This window comes from Schistocerca nitens, chromosome 6 (genome assembly GCF_023898315.1).
Source record: "Schistocerca nitens isolate TAMUIC-IGC-003100 chromosome 6, iqSchNite1.1, whole genome shotgun sequence".
Lineage (NCBI taxonomy): Eukaryota > Metazoa > Arthropoda > Insecta > Orthoptera > Acrididae > Schistocerca > Schistocerca nitens.
Genome location: NC_064619.1, coordinates 694598725 through 694618453, shown reverse-complemented (window position 1 = coordinate 694618453; position 19729 = coordinate 694598725). Strand labels below are relative to the sequence as shown.

The following is a 19729-nucleotide window of genomic DNA, read 5'->3' as shown; positions in this document are numbered from 1 at the left end:
GTCTTTTTGTTGTGTCTCACTGCAACTCAGCATCTTTGCTATATGGTGAGTAGCAACTATCCTTTTCATAATGGATTTCCCATTGTTTGGTTATTTGGAGAAATATTTGGCATCCACTTGAGGGATGAAGCACATGTCTCTTGGAGTTACCATTGTTTCTGCTATCAGTATAGTAAGTGTTGTTTGTCCACATTCTTAGAAATTTGCAAACAGTTGTGCTGTAAGTTTTTCATAACATATGAGATTTTCTCCCTCTTATTCAGGTAGATGTAATTTAATAATTGGAACTGTTACTGCTGTTGTTAAGGTGGTTGGTTGTTTTTTCATGTGTGTTCGTAGAAGCTACAAGGGCTCGGTCAGAGTTTGAAGAAGCCGATCGTAACCTAAGGGATGTGCAGCGTGAAATAAAGCAGTTGCAAGAATCCATGGAGAAAGATTATGGTGAAGAGGATGAGTTCGCTCCATTGGATGGAGAATGTTTTGAATTTACGGATTCTGAATATGTTTATAAACTGTGTCCATTTGATCATGTAAGTTTATTATTTTACATTTTATAATTCTTTTTTAATATTATTTGTACTGAATCAGTATTGTGTGGAACATATTTATAAATTACTTTTAGCGTTCATCACATAGCAAGATTTTATTACTGTGTCACTAAAGTAGCAGTAGAATATGAACATTGTGGATGTAAGGCACTTCACTGCTTCATATGCTTGATAAACAATATTTTTGCTTAAAAAAAACATCTCAAAGCTCTGTACCAATTACACTGGTCAGCAAAAAACATCTTTTCCTCATTACAGCATTAATAAACATTGTTTCTAGGAGATGATTAGACGATGAATCCAGATTTAATTTCAGACTTTCTCTGCAGCCCCCAGGTTTCATGTAATAGATTTATATTGCAAAATGACAAACTCTTCCAACAAGACTTCCAATTTCAAACAGCAAACAAAATCTGTCAGTATACAAACAAAGCAAAGAAATGAGTAACTACTTTTTCCCATATTTTCAGCAGTACTTTGTCACAGAAACATCACTTCGTAAGGACCAGCAGTAATCTTACAACACTGCCGTACTCCATTTGCCTTGATAATGATTTTCTGTTAAAGAAATGTCCTGGTGGAACTGTTCTCCATGTTTGTCTCTTAATGCTTGAAGGTTATCAAGGATAAACTCAGACTAATCATCAAGTGATGTAGTTTATGTGACATGTTGCATATCATAAGACAGCACGATTTCAGTAGTTTTTGTACAATATCACATTAGTTCTATGTGTTATGGTTGCCTAAAAACTTCTTGCGCTTCTGAAAGACAGCCATGCCATTCTTTCAACAAATCAAGGAATTATTAATCCGACATTAACCCCTAATTCGTGCGTGTACAAAATTTCCTTCTTCTATCATTACTTCACTGATCCGTGGAAAATTCTCTCATTAAGAACATGAGTCTACATAAGTTTTGTGCATCGGTTTCATAAATTTTTCAACATCAGGAGTGTTCTCCGTTGTCTTGTGTACAGGCAGTGGCTTGTTTAAAGCAAGCCATTTTTTCTCCATAACAGAGATTTTTCCCATTTCTGCTGTCTCACTTGGATAGACACCAGTTGTGCTGTGTATACCTAAGTTGCATGCTGACAAGAATTGAAATTTCCACATATACACCATTTCTATTTCCCATATGGGACAAGTGTGAGTAGCAGTTTCAAGTTCTCATATGTGTTTTTCAGATTAATTGCACAAACAGTCTGAACAGAAGGAAATTTGTTGGAATCTGTGAACCAGATGCCACTCATTTACTCTCAGATCATGGCCAAAAGCTTCCATAATATACTCAATATCATTACAAGAAAACATTTCACCTTCCTTGGAGAAATATTCAGGAAAGACTGAATGACATGGTCATGATAAATAAGATTCTGTCCTCTCAGATGCAAAGCTGGTAGCTGAGCCTGCTGCCTTGACAATTCAAATAATGAACAAATGTGTTGAGATCCCCTTGAGACAAAAAGACAAAAAGGGTGGCTCATCTGATGCACAGAGTCCTTGAAATGATGGGTTGGCTTACATATCTTCTTCACTGCCTCCTGTATTCAGTATTCAGTTTATTCACCATTGACCACTTACAGCAGAATAGGTCTGAACATTAAATATACAATTAACAATAACTTTACTGTAAAGTTTTTACAATTTAATTCCTTTTCTTTTAGGAATATTCTTATATACTAATGCCAATGATTATTTCAAAATATTCTGTTATCTCATAAAATGGGCGTTTGAGTAACCAGTCATAAACCTTACGTTTGAAAATATTACTGGTCAGTGACCGAGCAGATGCTGGAAGTTTATTGAAGAGTTTTAAACTCATTATTTTGTGTGAGTTTGCAGTCTTTGTGAGTCTGTGTCTTGGTATGTCGAAGTCCATTTTGCCTCTGGTGTTGTGGGGATGTATGTTCTCTCTGGTCTCGAACTCATTTAAGTTGCTTTTGACATAAAGCAGTGCTGTGTAGATGTACAGAATGTACAGATTCACAACAGTTAATATCATGTGCTTGATAAAGAGGAGGCGGCAGTGTTCCTTGGGCTTAACTTTGCTCATTATTCTGATTACTTTTTTTGAATTTTCAGAATTTCACTGACAAAGCAAGAATGTCTCCATAACAATATGCCGTAGGAAATGTGTGACTGAAAGAGGCCAAAATATACCACCTTTAGATACTCATCAGTGACTACATCTGTCAGCCTCCAGATGAGATAACACACTCTTGCTATTCTCTTGCAGATATGGCTAATGTGTTCCTCCCAGTTTAATTTTGAATCAATGTGGAATCCTAATAATTTTATTGATTTGCTTTCAACAGCTGTAGTTAAACCCAGAATTAGTTCTTGTGTTTTATCAGGATTACACAGGAGTTCATTAGTAGAAAACCAATCCATTACTAGTTCTAGTTTTTCCTGTGTTGCCTGATGCAGTTCTGTTGTGTCAGGGTGTGTATTGCGCAATGTTGTATCATCTGCATAACACACAATGTTTGCCACTGTATCTACCTTGACTCCTTGTCACATTCTCAGAAGGCACTGGTGTCAGCAGTTCTTCACTGTGGCATGCAGACCATATCATGGATGGCAAATTATGATAGTGCACAGTTTTCCTAGTTTTCAAGGTGATTTGTCAGACAAAAATAAGTCCATTGTTGATTATTTGAACTAGCTTGTCAGGAATAAAATACATGATGAGTGACATATGTAGTTGGGGGGGGGGGGTCCAATTTTTTTTTCTAGTCACCAAGTTTACACCCAAAATAAAGTTTTTAGCATGTCTTTACAGGACGATAAGTTTCCATGTTTGCAATTTTTGAGTTAGTTCTACACATATATAACAAAAAAAATTGCATTATTTACACAGGTTTGAGGCCCTTCTCCTTCTTGATTAACACAAACCTTCTCATATGTAGAACTCTGACAGTTGCCAGAATTCTCAAATGTGAGATGCAGATGGCAACAAATGCAACATAAGTATGTGAGTTTGAGCATGCTTGTTGGGAGTGCTGACAAAACCACCCTTATTATCTGGAAATAGATTTTTGACTGAGGCTCATGTGATAAGTGCATGTATATTTTGATTGTTTTTCAATAATTAAATCTGCAGGGTGTTTTAGTTAAGCCACAGCATTTTCAAGGTTTTCCATGGATGGAGGGTAGCATGCTGCAAAAAAGAAAAAAAGAAGCCCTATAAGACAAAAAATGAGTTCATGTTCAAATTCACCACCAGTGACTTAACAAAGAACAGCATTTACATTTCCAGAATGAATTTTCACTCTACAGTGGTGTGTGCAGTGATATGAAATTTCCTGGCAGACTGGAACTCAAACCTGGACATTCACCAGAGACAGGCAATGAGTTATGGTGGAAGTTTAGCTGTGAGGATGGTTATGAGTTGTGCTTGGGTAGCTCATTTGATAGAGCACTTGCCTGCAAAAGGCAAAGGTCCTGGGTTTGAATCCAGATCTGGCACAAAGATTTTATCTGCAAGGAAGTTTCAACATTCACATTCTTTGTATCAAAGATGTTGATCAGTGTTGTTTGTTATTCACTTGTGCTCGAGACTGGTCCACCATCAGGAATCTGACAGAGGATATTATAAACAAAATTAGATGGTTATAATAACAGTCATCATGTCACAGGTTGGAGGAAGACAAGGCCATAGCACCTCCAACAGGACTAGGCATAGTAAAGCATTGTGGTCTTCAAACCTGTCTCCTTACTCTGATTACTTCAGCATTGCCTGATTTAATTAAATTACACTCCCTTACATTCATAGTTTATTTTCGTATTTATTATAACGTCTTTTCAAGACACTATCCATCCCGTTCAGCTAGCTTCCAAGTCCTGTGTCACATGCCACAGAATTAGAATGTCATTGGCAAACCTCAGTTTTTATTTCTTCTTCTAGATCTGTAATTTCCTTTTCAAAATTCTCTTTTACTGCTTACTCAATGTAAGCATTAAATAACATGGAGATAGGCTACAACTCTGTCTCACACTGTTCTCAACTACTGCCTCCCTGTCATGTCCCTCGACTTTCCTGATTGAAGTATGGTTTCTGTAACCTCTCACTTGGTGTATTTCATTCCTACTACCTTAAGAATTCCAGAGAGTTTATTCCAGTCAACACTGTCACAAACTGTCTCCAATTCAACAAATGCTATAAACATAGGTTTGCCTTTCTTCAGCCTATCTTCTAAAATGAATTGTAGGTTCTCTGTTGACATGTTTTTTTGGGCATTTATCTTACCTGAGGTCAGATTTTACCAGTCTTTCCATTCCTGTATAATTAATTCCAGTTAGTTATTTTGCAACCATGACTTAGTAAACTGAAGGGTCATTAATATTAATACCTGATCTTTCATACTAGGTGGAATAGTTTTGTCATTGTTGGTCCTGCCACAGTACACCTTGTTTCTACTGAGGCCTTTCAGTGGTGTGTCAGATTCTTCTCATAGCATCATATCTCTTCCTACCTTTTCCTCATCTACTTCCTCTTTCATTACCATATATTGTCTTCAGCTTTGTTTCCTGTGTAGAGCCCTTCTGTATATTCCTTCCAACATTCAGCTTTCCATTTGTTGCTTACAACTGGCTTGTCACCTGAGCACTTGATATTCATAAAACTGGTTTTGTGTAAGTGACAGCTATCTTCCACATAATTGTACATGTCTCTACAGCAGTGCATTTCTCTTATAGCCATTCCTGCTTCCCATTTTACACCTCATTTTTAGATGTTTTTATTGTATTTTTGCTTTGTTAATTTGCTGCATTTTTATATTTTCTCCTTTCGTCAGTTAGTTGCTGTATTTCATTTATTATCAAAAGATTTTCTTTTCCTTAAGGTGTCTTCATTATTTTGTATCAAATTCTAATAAATGGTTTGAATTCTCAATAAATGGTGGAAATTCTCAATAAATGGTGGGAATTCTCCGGATCTGTAATGTTGTGTGTGGATACTTACAATTTTCCTCAAAGAAGAAAGCTCCATATGTAACTCCAATATTCATAGAAGTGTTCAATTTATTGTTAACTTTTGCTCCTATTTACCTTTTTTAGGCTACTCAACGTTCGAAATCTGGAGGTTCTGAAACAAGATTGGGACAATGGAATCAGTGGTCAGGTCCAGAAGAAAATAAATATAAAAGCATGTTATATGACAGAGGACAGTCATGTTGGAATGGACCTCAACGATCTGCTCTGGTATGCACATAGATACCTTACACATTGCATAGTCAAAAAAAAATTAATTCTGGATATACCTACTTACATTTTATTTTAATGTTGCAAAAATAACTATAGATGGTATTAATATAATAGAGGAAAACATTCCACGTAGGAAAAATATATCTAAAAACAAAGATGATGTGACTTACCATACGAAAGCGCTGGCAGGTCGATAGACACACAAACAAACACAATCATACACACAAAATTCTAGCTTTCGCAACCAACGGTTGCTTCATCAGGAAAGAGGGAAGGAGAGGGAAAGATGAAAGGATGTGGGTTTTAAGGGAGAGGGTAAGGAATCATTCCAATCCCAGGAGTGGAAAGACTTACCTGTCCTTTATTCCCCCTAAGGTAAGTCTTTCCACTCCCGGGATTGGAATGACTCCTTACCCTCTCCCTTAAAACCCACATCCTTTCGTCTTTCCCTCCCCTTCCCTCTTTCCTGATGAAGCAACCATTGGTTGTGAAAGCTAGAATTTTGTGTGTATGATTGTGTTTGTTTGTGTGTCTATCGACCTGCCAGTGCTTTCGTATGGTAAGTCACATCATCTTTGTTTTTAGATATATAGATGGTATTTGTTATTTTGGTATGTTATGTTCCAAAGTGATGTGGTTTTGCATGAAAATTTTCATGATGAATTTTAATTTAATCTTTCTTAATCTGGATAGTTTGTTTGATGGAAACATACAGGCATTTTTAACAATTTAATAAAAATATGCAACATGGTTTAGAAGCCCTTTAAATGTATCTGCTGTTAATAATACACTAGTGGCTGTAGTTGGATCACACTATTAAAGCCACAAAATATTTCATGTGACCAAGTGAGGTGGAGCCTTGCTTCAGATGCTACACTTGTAATTGAGAAGCAGGCATTTCAAATCCTTGTCTGACCATCCAGATTGAGGCTTTCTATGGTTTGTCTACAGAGAAATGCCAGAATGGTGAAAAGGAAATGACTGATTTTCCTCCTCACCCTTGGCTAATTCGAGCTTGTGCTCTGTTTCTGATGACCCCATTTTTCCTCTCTTCCTTTTCTATTTTACATGACTGTTTAGTCAGCTTGCTACTCAGCACAAAAGATACCTTTTTAATCCCCAAGACAGCCAAGAGATTTACATCAGTGGGAGAACAGGAATGCCTCATTCAGTGAAGATGGTTGAGATGCTGTTTGAATTAGTTGCTCCAGTTTCAAAAATAAAAATATGAAGATCTCTTTCTTACTAGTACCTTTGAGTGAGTCGGTTGTTTATCTTTGTATGCCCATTCCATAAAAACAAATTGTGAACATTCATCTCAAAAATGTTTTGTTCTGCACCTTACTACTTAGTAGTGTCAAGCATGGGAGGAGTCCATTGAGTTATGAACTGAAAAGACAGTGAATAAGAGGCTATCCACACCCTATTCCTTACATTCAATTGAGTGGAGCTCCCATCAAATATGAAGGCAAGTTATGAGGTCATCAACATAACACCCTAGGTACCAAAACCAATGTGTTGCTACCAGTGTCAACATTTCAGTCACACTCACATCCTGCAAAAATGCAGCCAAATGTATAAATTGTGGCAGAGGTGCACAGTCAGTCAGATCTTGATAAAATTTGAAAGTGTTGCAGAGACTGGCAACTTGCTTCTAGTGTTAAATTGGAATCGGCCAACTCGCACAGATGTGTAACACTTTGTAGGGATGTGAAATGGAATGATCACATAGGCTCACTCATGGATAAAGCTGGTGTTGGACTTTGGTTTATTGACAGAATACTGAGGAAGTGCAATCAGTCTACAAAGGAGCTTGCTTACAAATAACTCATGCGAATGGTTCTAGAATATTGCCCAAGTGTATAGGACCCATATCATTTAGGACTAACAGGGATATTGAATGTATACAGGAAAGGGCAGCACGAATGGCCATAGGTATGTTTGATCCATGGGAGAGTGTCACAGAGATACTGAAGAGGTGCACACTCTTTAAGATAGACATAAACTATCCTGAGAAAGTCTACTACTAACAAAGTTTTAAGAACTGGCTTTAAACAATGATTATAGGAATATACTACAACCCCCTACATATCGCTCACATAAGGATCAGGAGGATAAGATGAGAATAATTACAGTAGGCACAGAGGCAATCAAACACTCATTCTTCCAGTCTCCCTAAGTCAATGGAAGGTGGTGAAACCAAAATAACTGGCACAATGGGACATACCGTCTGCCATGCACCTCACGGACATATTGTGTCTAGGATGCCTGCATACTCAGTTCACTAGACAATAAAAAAACTCGTATTAATGACTTTTATTACAATAAGACAATTCAGTCCTTTACTTTGATGGATGTGTCACAAGCAAGAGTAACATACAAAATAAACAGTCTTCTTCAGAATAGACAAATACAAGTCTGTGCTTCATAGAGATTCTTAACAGAGTAGCTAATGTTGATGCTGCTATTGAAGTGGGCCACCATGTCGGGAGCGGCGCTTATGTCCTCTTCACCTAGGAGCCACTGCTGTCTCATTGTTGTCGTGAAAGGGAGGTCAATCAGCGTGTGATTGGCTGACTTCTTCTTGCAGCCTTCTCTTCCCTGTCATTTCTAACTGGCGTGCCAATGCTGATTTTATGCCATGGCAGTAGATGTAGATGGAGAGTGCACACCCTCTTCCCCACCCTGCATTAGCTGCAGAAGAATCCATGTTGCTTCTTCCTATGAAATCAGTACCTTGATGGACAGGTTGTACGGGAGATCTGGGCAAGGGAAAGGTTTCTTCCAGTTGCTTGGAAAATATTTGCTATTTGAAAGTCTTTCACACCATCATCTGGCAATTGTCTCTTGTGAGCCATACAGAAGATTGGAAATTTGAGAGGGAATATTCCCAAGATGATTTTCTTCTTACCTCTGGTCAGGATCAACACATGAAAAATGCAAAGGAACTAAGAAGACAAAGAAAATTGCATTTCCCCCTTCCTGGACTCAGAGATTCTCCTCAACGGCAACACTGTGTAACATCACTCAGCCAAAGCCCACTTCATTGACATGATTCATCAACCAACCTTAGAGAGCTGATCAGTCCAGTGAGGAAACCTCTACCTTTAAAGAAATAGCAGAGCAGAATCTTCCTGCATCTGAACCCTGTAGTACATATGCATATGAAACCAGAAGCTTGAAAGCTGCTAAGGTTATCAACACCTATGCAACTGCCATCTCTCATTCTTAAATATGGATGTCCTTCAGTGGAATATATCTGATATCACATTGCATAGAGCAGAACTGCAGTGGTTACAACAGTCGCAATCCTCAGCTGTTATATGTCTGCAAGAGATGAAAACACAGTCTCAAGACTACTTTGACCTTCCGCACTTCACTCCAATATTGTACGGCCTTCCTCCAAAGGAGAGAACACAATCTCAATGTTATGTCAAAATAATTTAATTGGATAGATAAAAAATCTACTCACCAAGCAGTGGCAGAACACACAAATAAGAGACAGTTGTAATTGGAAAGCTTTCAGAGCCAGTGGCTCCTTCTTCAGGCAGATGGGTTGAAGGGGAAGGAAAAGGGGTGAAGGAAAAGGGGCAGATTTCAGGAAAGTCATCCAGAACTGTGGGTCAGGGGAGACTTACCACACAGGATGAGAAGGAAAGACTGATAGTTGGGGACTGCATTGGATGAAATTTGAAAACCTTAAAGCTTAAAGGTGGAAGACAGGGTAATATGCAGACAGTGATCCATGCTTAAACATCATGCATGAGTTAATAAGAGTGAAAAGCTAAGAGCATTGTACATAGCAGAGGTGGGAGGGGGCGATGAAAAATAGACGGGTAAGACAATGAAAGATGTAGAAAACTAAAACAGTGTGTGGCAAAGAGTAGTTACTGTGAAGAAATTCTGAGACGGAAGAAATTAATGTAAATTAAGGCCAGGTGGGTGGCGAGAACCAAGGGCATGTTGTAGTGCTAGTTCCCACCTGCGGAGTTCTGAGAAACTGGTGTCTGGGGGAAGAATCCACATGGCACGTGTGGTGTAACAGACACCAAGGTCGCAATTGTCATGTTGTAGAGTATGCCCTGCAACAGGATATTGCGAGTTGTCAGTATACCCCCTCAGCCCATGCCCATTAATCTTAATTGATAATTTGGTGGTAGTCATGCCAATGTAGAAGGCCAAACAGTGTTTACGTAACAGCTGGTATATGACGTGTGTCGTTTCACATGTGTCTCTCTCTTTGATAGTACATGTTTGCCAGTTACAAGGATGCTATGGGTGGTAGTAGGAGGGCACGTAGGATAAGTCTTGTAGGAGGGATGGTCACAGGGGTACACGCCACAGGGTAGGGAGATGGGTGCAGAAGGAGCATAGGGTCTGGTAGATGAGAGGCACAACCATGGGAACCAGGATGGCTCCTTCCTATGGAAACCTTTCCATGAGACACTTAGAGGGCACTTTCCTGGGATCCATAAGTCTTCCCTGGTTTGGTTTAGATACACTGATGTCATCTTTACCATGTGGACTCATGGTGGGGCTGACCTGGTAAAATACCTGGAATCTCTGAATACCTTATCCCAATTAAATTTCACATGGTGCTATTTCGAATCCTATGCCACTTTCCTTGATGTCGATCTTGTCACCGCAGAAGGCCAGCTACTCTCTTCTGTCCAGATTAAATCTAACAAACAACAGTACTTACATTTTGACAGTTGCCGTCCTTTCCATGTCAAATGTTTCCTCCCATACAGGCTTGGCATCTGAGGCAAACATATTTGTTCGGATGCAGACTCTCTACAGCTATACACTAGTGTTTCCACCTCAGCCTTCACAGCACATAATTACCCCACCAGCCTAATTAAAAAACCAGATTTTCTGGGCCATCACATCCAATCCTTGTGCTACTGATCTCTCCAGAAAACAACTTCGGAGCATGCCATTGGTGACTCACTATTATCCTGGTCTGGAATGTGTTAATCAGCTACTTCAACAGGGCTATGACTTCCTAAAATCATGCCCTGCCCTAAAATGAGATCCATTCTGTCTGAAATTTTCCTCACCACACCTAGAATAGCTTTCGGTCACCCTCCCAATCTCCACAATATTCTTGTCAGAGCCTATGTTCCTTCTGCACCCATCTCCCTACCGTATGGCTCATACCCCTGTGACTATCGTCACTGCAAGACTTCCCCTATGCACGCTGCTATGACCACCGATAGTAACCCTATAATTGGCAAAACATATACTATCAAAGGGAGAGCCACATGTGAAATGACACACGTCATATACTAGCCAGTACATAAACACTGTTCGGCCTTCTACATCGGTATTATTACCACCATATTATCAATTACCATGAATGGGCAAAGGCAAAGGGTGTATACTGGCAACTCACAATATCCTGTTGCAGAGCATTCTCTACAACATGACAATCATGACCTCGGCACCTGTTTCACCACATGTGCCATCTGGATTCTTCCCCCAGACAACAGTTTTGAGAAACTCTGCAGGTGAGCACTAGCACTACATCATGTCCTTGTTTCTCGCCACCCACCTGGCCTTAATTTACATTAATTTCTTCTGTCTCAGCATTTCTTCACAGTAGCTACTCTTTGCCTCACTCAATTTTAGTTTTTTTACATCTTTCATTGTTTTACCCGTCTATTTTTCATTGCCCCCCCACCCCCTCCCACCTCTTATGTACAATGCACTTACCTTTTCACTCTTACTCTCTCAAGCACAATGTTCACATCCACACACCCAAATGCACCCTCCCGTAGCCACGGTGACACTGATTGTTGATGAATGATTATTGAAAGCAATTGCCTAGTCTGATGGAGATGGGGAGAGGATAGGGAAGGATGCAAGGAAGGGGTATTGTGAAAGAGACAGGTCTTTTGACATGCCTCAGTGACCAGCAAGATGGAAGGAGTACAGAGGATAGAGCATAAGGGAGAGGAGACTCCTCTCACCCTTTCTGTACCTCCTTTATACTCTACCCTCTGTACTCGTTTATACTGTTGTGCAACCACTGAGTCCTCTGCCAAAAGACCCGCCTCTTTTCTGCTCCTCCCTCATTGCACCATTTCCTACCCCCTCCCCAACTCCACCAGCCAAGGCAACCACTTTTAATAATCAGTCACCAATAATCAGTCTCAACATGGCCTCAGGAATGTGTCTTTGGATGTCTGTATGGTTGTGTGTGTAACTGTGCATATTTACTAGGAAAAAAAGCAAGAGCTCTATAGCTAGTTTGAATACTATTTCCTGTTATGCCTTTCTACACTCTACACATCTGTCCCCCACCCCCCCCCCCCCCACCCACCTCCAACTGCTGTGGGTCCGTGGGTTAGAATAGGCCCGAGGTATTCCATCCTGTCGTAAGAGGCAACTAAAAGGAGTCTCTCACATTTCGGCCTTCATGTGATGGTCCCCCGTCGGGATTGACCTCCATCTTTCTAAATTTTCCCAAAGAGTGAGCCAATTGGGGAAGGGCACCTTACATGGTGCAGCGTGTCCATCATGCATTGACATCTTTAGCCCACTTCCTTGTCAGTTTTTTGTGGAGCATTTGGAGGACAAGTTTGGGGAGGTGGAGGGCTTGTCCAAAATGCACTCTGGGTCGGTCTTGATAAAAACAGCATCTTCTGCCAAGTCACGAGCATTACTTGCTTGTGACAAGTTGGTGGTTGTTTCTGTTACCATCACGCCCCATAAGAGCTTAAACATGGTCCAGGGTATTATATCCCACACGGACCTTCTTTTGCAGTTTGACGACGAGCTGCACGCCAATTCAGAGCGGCGAGTGTTCATTTCATCTGGTGCGACCATCGGGGTCTGAGGGATAATTAGGTTGTCACCGGGTGCCTTCATCTTCGCCTTCAAGGGTGACACATTGCCTAAGAAGGTCAAGGTGATGGACAACCACTGTGACGTCAAGCCATATATCCCTCCCCCAATGCGGTGCTTTAAGTGCTGGAAGTTAGGCCATATATCTTCCCGCTCTACTTCCAGCATCACATGTCGAGATTGTGGACATCCATAACATCCCAGTACTCCATATGCCCCGTGCCCCATCTGTGTCAAAGCCGATAGCATCATTCCCCTTGCTCGCCAGACTGCAGGATATTACAGAAAGAGAGGAAAATCATGGAATATAAGACCATGGACCAACTAACATACACTGAGGCTAAGAGAAAATTTGAGCGACTACATCCTGTGGCGCTATGACCACCTCTTACGTCGCTGCTATGAGAACAGTTGTCGCCTCATCAGTTCCTCGCATTCCTATTGCCTCTCAGAACCAGAAGACTACACCTGCTCCCTTGACGGTGGGGGGCACTTCCCCCCCTGTTGTTCCCGCACCACCTACTTCAGGAGCAACACCCCCTCAACCATCGGGGATATCAGTCCCCACTTCTCAGCCGGAGAAGCGTAAGTTTGAAGAGCCCAAAAGCAGCTGGTCATAGGGCTTCACTCATCCTCAGTCCCAGAGACTGAATCAGTGAATGATGAATTCTTCTTGGGTACTCAGCCGAGTGATGGCGTCGTCTTGTCGCAAAGTTTCGATGAGTTTTGTACACATCGAAATGTTGCGACAAGACAACGCCACCATTCGGCTGATAACCTGAGAAGAATCCATCATTGGAATACACCGAGAAAGACAGTAATCGCATGGATCAGTGAAGTCCTCCCAGCCAGGGAAACCCAAGGAGCAGCGAGAGAAATCCAAAAAGAAGGTCCCCAATACAAAGGGAATTGCGGTGGCACCTACACCACCACTACCTACAAGGTCTGTGTCTGCGGATGAGGTGGAGATTCTGCCGTTCGCTGAGGACCTAGATCTCGCCGGTTGCTCAGACACAATGGATATAGACTGCTCAGGCAAAAAGAAGGTGGCAGCAGGTGACCCTGAGGCATAAACTGCCTCATTGAATGTTCCATGCCTTTCCAGTCTCACGATGATGTCATCCTCCAGTGGAATTGAAGCGTTCCTCCCCCCCCCCCCCCCACCCCCGCCCACCACCACCTGACTGAGCTATGGCAACTGTTAAGCTTTACACCTGTTTTCTGCATTGCCCTCCAGGAAACCTAGTTCATGGCAATGCAGATCCCTGCCCTCTGTGGCTATAAGGGATACTACAGGAACCGTAGTGACTATAATATGAGTGGGGTGTCAGGTGGAGACTGTGTTTATGTCCTAAACTCGGTCTGTAGTGAACCTGTGCCCCCTTCAAACCCCTCTTGAAGTTGTGGCTGTCAGAATAAGGATGCCACAGGAAATAACTGTCTGCAATGTATATCTTCCTCCAGGTGGTGCAGTATCCCTGAATATATTAACTGTACTGATTGACCAACACCCTAAGCGTTTCCTCCTTTCTGGAGATTTTAACGCCCATAACCCCTTGTGGGGTGGCACCGTGCTTGCTGGCCAAGGCAGAGATGTCGAAACTTTACTGTCTCAGTTCGACCTCTGCCTCTTAAATACTGGGCCGCCACACATTTCAGTGTGACTCATAGTGGTTACTTGGCCATTGATTTATCAATTTGTAGGCCATGACTTCTTCCATCTATCCACTGGAGAGCACATGACAACATGTGTGGTAGTGACCACTTCCCCATCTTCCTGTCACTGCCCCGGCGTCAAGCCCATCGATGTCTGCCTGCCTAGATGGGCTTTAAACAAGGCAGGCGGGGAACTTTAACCTCTGCTGTCACCGTTGCATCTCCCCCACAGGTAACATCGATGTGACGGGTGAACAGGTGATTATGGCAATCACTTCTGTGGCAGAAAACACGATCCCTCACTCTTTAGGGTGCCCCGGCGAAAGGCAGTCCCTTGGTGGTCGGTGGAAGTCGCTGAAGCAATTAAGGAGCGTCGGTGAGCTCTACAGCAGCATAAGCAGCACCCTTCCCTGGAGCACCTCATAGCCTTTAAACGGCTCCATGCCAACGTTCACCAACTTATCAAACGACAGAAGCAGGAGTGTTGGGAGAGATATGTCTTGACCATTGGGTGCCATATCTCACCTTTCCAAGTCTGGAAAAAGATCCAACATGTTTTCGGGTACCACACCCCAACAGATGTTCCCGGTGTTAACATAAATGTCATGTTATCTACCGAGGCAAATGCGATTGCTGAGCATTTTGCTGAGCACTATACTGGAGCCTCTACATTGTAGAATTACCCCAGCCTTTCGCATTCTCAAACGGCGGCTGGAAGGGAAAGTCCTCTCGTTCACTACATGCCACAGTGAATCCTGTAAAACCCCATTTATAGAGTGGGAGCTCCTCAGTGCCCTTGCACATTGCTCTGACGCAGCTCCTGGGCCAGATCGGATCCACAGTCAGATGATTAAACATCTCTCATCTGACTACAAGCGACATCAGGTCATACTAGTCTCAGGAAACAAGGACTCGAGACAACATACAGCACTTCTTATTAAATAAAACAGTAAACCAGTGAATAACTGCTTTTAATAAACATTTTTAATACAAGAATGCACTTGTACAATCCGAGAAAACAGGCAGCATTTCTTATTAAATAAAACAGTAAAATAGTGAAAAACTGCGAATATCTTCTGCCCCTCGCTGGGTACGCCCATGTGTGGTGCCTACAGGGAACCATCCACAAGGCACAGTCCTGGGTTCTAGCCCACGGTTTCCAGTTTTCGGCTGCAATGTCTTGTGTTAGGCACTTCTGTCGGTGTCCTACCGTTCATCCGGAACCAGAACTTTACCTTAATGATGATCCACTCATTGTAGTGGAGATATATCGATTCTTAGGACTGGTTTTCAAAGCCCGATTGACTTGGCTTCCTCACCTTAGTCAGCTTATGCAGAAGTGCTGGCAGCACCTCAATGCCCTCCGCTGCCTGAGCAACACCAACTGGGGTCCAGATCGCTCTACACTGCTGCAACGCTACAGAGGCCTTGTTCAATCCTGCCTTGACTATGGGAGTGTGGTTTATGGTTCGGTGGTGCCCTCAGCGTTGCTTTTTCTCAAATCAGGGCACCACTGTGGCATTTGCCTAGCGACAGGAGCTTTTAGGACGAGTCCGGTGACCAGCGTCCTGGTGGAGGCGAGTCCCTCCATTGCAGGTTAGGCGTGCACAACTGCTGGTCAGTTATGTTGCATACGTTCGTAGTTCTCCTCCACATCTGAATCACCATCTCCTTTTCCCACCAACGACAGTTTGTCTCCCGCATTGGTGGCCCAGGTCAGGGTTTCCAATTGCAGTTCATGTCCGATCACTTCTTTCCGAACTGGAATCCTTGCCAACTGGAATCCTTGCCTTTACCGCCTATACTTGAGGTCCATTCACGTACACCTCCATGGTGTACACCTAGGCCACGGCTTCGCCTGGACCTTTCACATGGCCCTAAGCACTCAGTTAACCCCGCGGCTCTCTGCTGCTACTTCCTCTTGATACTTGATATGTACCAAAGCCACAAAGTAGTTTACACTGACTGCTCGATGGCTGATGGTCGCGTCGGCTTCGCATATGTCCATGGAGGACATATTGAACAGAATTCCTTGCCCAGTGGCTGCAGTGTTTTCACTGCCGAACTGGTGGCTATATCTCGTGCTCGTGAGCACATCCATTCATGCCCTGGGGAGTCGTTTCTTCTGTGTACTGACCCCTTGAGCAGCCTACAAGCTATTGACCAGTGCTACCCTCATCAGCCTTTGGTAGCGACCATCCAGGAGTCCATCTATGCCCTGGAATGGTCCGGTCGTTCTGTGGTGTTTGTCTGGATCCCAGGTCATGTCGGAATCCCAGGCAACAAACTTGCCAACAGGCTGGCCAAACAGGCTACGCGGAAACCGCTTATGGAGATCGGCTTCTCTGCAACTGACCTGTGTTCAGTACTACGCCGCAAGGTTTTGCTTCTTTGGAAGATGAAATGGCATAACCTCAGCACGCACAACAAACTGTGTTTCATTAAGGAGACTATGAATGGTGGCAGTCCTCCATGCGTGCCTCTCGCAGGGACTCTGTGGTTCTCTGCCGGCTGTGCATTGGCCACGCTTAAGTGACACATGGCTACCTCCTGCGCCTTGATGACCCAACTCAGTGTCGGTCCGGTGCCCGGCTGACAGTGGGGAGCTGTCCTTTGTCTGCCCTGCGATGGACTCTTCAGTTACCGGACTCGTTGCCGTTAATTTTGACTGACGACGCCTCATCGGCTAATTTAGTTTTACATTTTATATGTGACCATGGGTTTTATCATTCTGTGTAAATTTTAGCACATGTCCTTTGTGCCTTTGTGTTCTCCACTCTAATGCTTTTAGGGTGGATGTTTTAATGTGTCACAGAATAGCTGGCTTTTCCTTTTTATTTTCGTGGTTGGCCAGCCACGGATGTGCTCAAGATCACGAGATATAGCCATCTGCTCTCTTTTTTCTTACCCCTTCTCTCTGTTTCTTGCTTCTCTCTGTGGTTTTCTTTTCCTGTTTTGTCCATAGTAGTGTTGGTTTTTCCTTTCTCCTGTCATTGTGCTGTAAGTCTCCTTTCTTTTCTTCTTTCCCTTGTGTAATTATTTTACCAGGAACAAGGGACTGCTGACATCATCAGTCTGCTATAGATGAGTGGTTGCCTTTCCCATATTTTACATATTGTTCCATCCAGGAATTTCCATTATTGTTGATTGTGTTCCATAGAGCGCGTCAAGTAGGAAAAGCTTCTGGAACAAGTCAAGCTATACAGTAAGAAAAGCAAAGGCATCAGAGAGACTTAATCTGTATCCTGATTTAATAACAAACTGTCAATATATTTTCATAATGAAATAGTTTGGAAGGTAGAGATGAGCTGCTGGCATAAGTAAAGTTGTGAGAATGGGTTAAGAATCAAGCTTGGGTGGATTAGTTTGTAGAGCACTTGCCTGCGAAAGGCAGAGGTCTTATGTACAAGTTCCGGTCCAGCTTACATTTTTGATCTGCCAGAATCACTATATGGCTTAATGCTATTCATGTTTATGCCATCAAAATTTATTTCAGTGAATAAATTAGAGCTTCACGCATGCAGCTTGGGGACCTTCATGTACACTGATGGTTCTAAGGATGACCTTGGAAAAAAATGTGCCCTTGTTGTCGGCAAAGACGTTTTTATATATTGTCTTTTTACTAATGCTTGATTTTCATTGCAGAGCTTTTTGCCCTTTATTAGGATGCCTTGTACATCTGCCGACTAGGAATCTCTTGTCATATGCTCAGATTCCCAAGGTGCTCTGTAGAGCCTTTCCATGTCTGTAAGCTCAGGAGCGAGTAGCACTTTTGGTGGGGGAAGTGGCCTTTCCCGGAAGAATGCTGCCACCGGCCTACAGGGGCACCCAAAATCTGTTTGCCTGTTATCTGTCTAGCAGTGTACATCGGCATACAGTGATATACGTCGTTTCTGTTATCGCCTAGCATTGCAAGAAAATGTGCAGAATATGAAGAAGAGGAGGTATTTGGGGAGTAACAAGTGTTTGATCGTCTCTAATGTTATTACGGTGTGGATTAAAGAGGTGACCCAAAATGAACTGTGAGCTAATATTACCAGTCCAAATCAAAGGGCTGCAATTTATGCAAACGTCTGCCTCACCTAATAGGGCTCATAAGTAAGGAATGGAAAAAAAATCCGCATGGTTTACTAGAACGAAGGAAAACTAATAATTTTGGGAGGAAACCCATCGTTATAGACAGTTTCAAAATCACGTATAACCTTTGATGCTTGTGGAACACTAAATCTCTATCTCGGTCACTGTTCACATGATTCTAAGACATATTGCTTAAAACATGTCCGCAATAGCTATTCTAAACACTGCTGAAATTTCCTTCGAAACATGTACACCGATTCTGGACTTCTAAGCAAAAAGCTTGACATACGAAGTGTGTTCACCTATTAATTTTTATTTTTTGGTAATAACTTTATTTGTTAATCTACAGCAATGTTATCCTCTTCAAAATATTCCCCATTACATACTATACACTAATGCCAGTGCTTTTTCCAGTTCCCAAAACACTTTAGGAACTGTTTCTTCGGGATTGTTTATAGATCTCTTAACTGTGTGTTTTTAATCTCATCCATGCTTGTAAAACCGCTGTCCTTTAAGGCCTGCTTTGAAAGGTTTATACCACTTGTCTGCCCTTGGTTTACTCATAACAGGCTCACCAAAAGCAATATTTACCATTTCTAAAAATTTCATACACTTTATTTCATTCTTATAACAAAATTTAATACGGATTTTCTAATTTATTTTTAACCTTTCTGACAGCTGACAACAGAGTAAATACCCAATATGCATAACATTGAACACATACTTTTGAGGCTTGTTTACGTAGACAGTGACAAAAAAGTAGTGCAAATCGGACCAATACAACACACAAAATTATAAATTTCTGCTTACTATTTAAACACACTTTGTGTTGCAAGAATTGTTAAGTTTCAATGCAGTCCTTCAAAGAAAACTTATACCTTTTAGTAGAAACACATAATAAGAGCATTAAATTCTAGAGACTGATCGCATTATATGGGGTTCGTTTTACGAATAACAATAGAGGAACATACATTCACATGAACAGGCATTTGATTTTATGTTTGTAGTATAATCCTGACTTCCATTCTTATCTTATATTATTTACTCTATAATGTTGTGTTTAGGAAGACGCTATGGTTTTTTGTATTCCCTATGGTCTTCATACATTTGTCTAAAAGAAAACGCAGCCGAGACGTATCTGTACATGGCTTCGCCACAAATTTGAAGTGCGCGCCGCGGCAGGGTCGGTACTACGTTGTGAAACAGCCTGTAGAAGTGCCATGTGATGTAGCTGGGTTGACAGAGTGGGGACTTGATCGCTCTCTCTTCAGTTTACCGACAGACTATACAAGGAATCCAGGAATGCGTTCACTCGTTCACTGATGTCAACACCAACGTGTCATTCATATGGGTTCCTAGACATGTCCAGGAATGGGTCAAGTAATGCTGCCACC

The 19729-nt window shown here is 42.0% G+C and overlaps 1 protein-coding gene across 2 annotated transcripts in view; it reads left to right on the top strand.

Moving 5' to 3' along the window:
* Window positions 1-19729, top strand: part of LOC126263201 (glucosidase 2 subunit beta) — a 196740-nt gene that overhangs the window by 173621 nt on the left and 3390 nt on the right. For both annotated transcript variants that reach the window (XM_049960264.1, XM_049960263.1), the window contains 2 exons: window positions 340-530; window positions 5607-5750. In XM_049960264.1, coding sequence (XP_049816221.1) covers window positions 340-530; window positions 5607-5750 — 335 coding nt within the window. The remainder of the gene's footprint in view (window positions 1-339; window positions 531-5606; window positions 5751-19729) is intronic.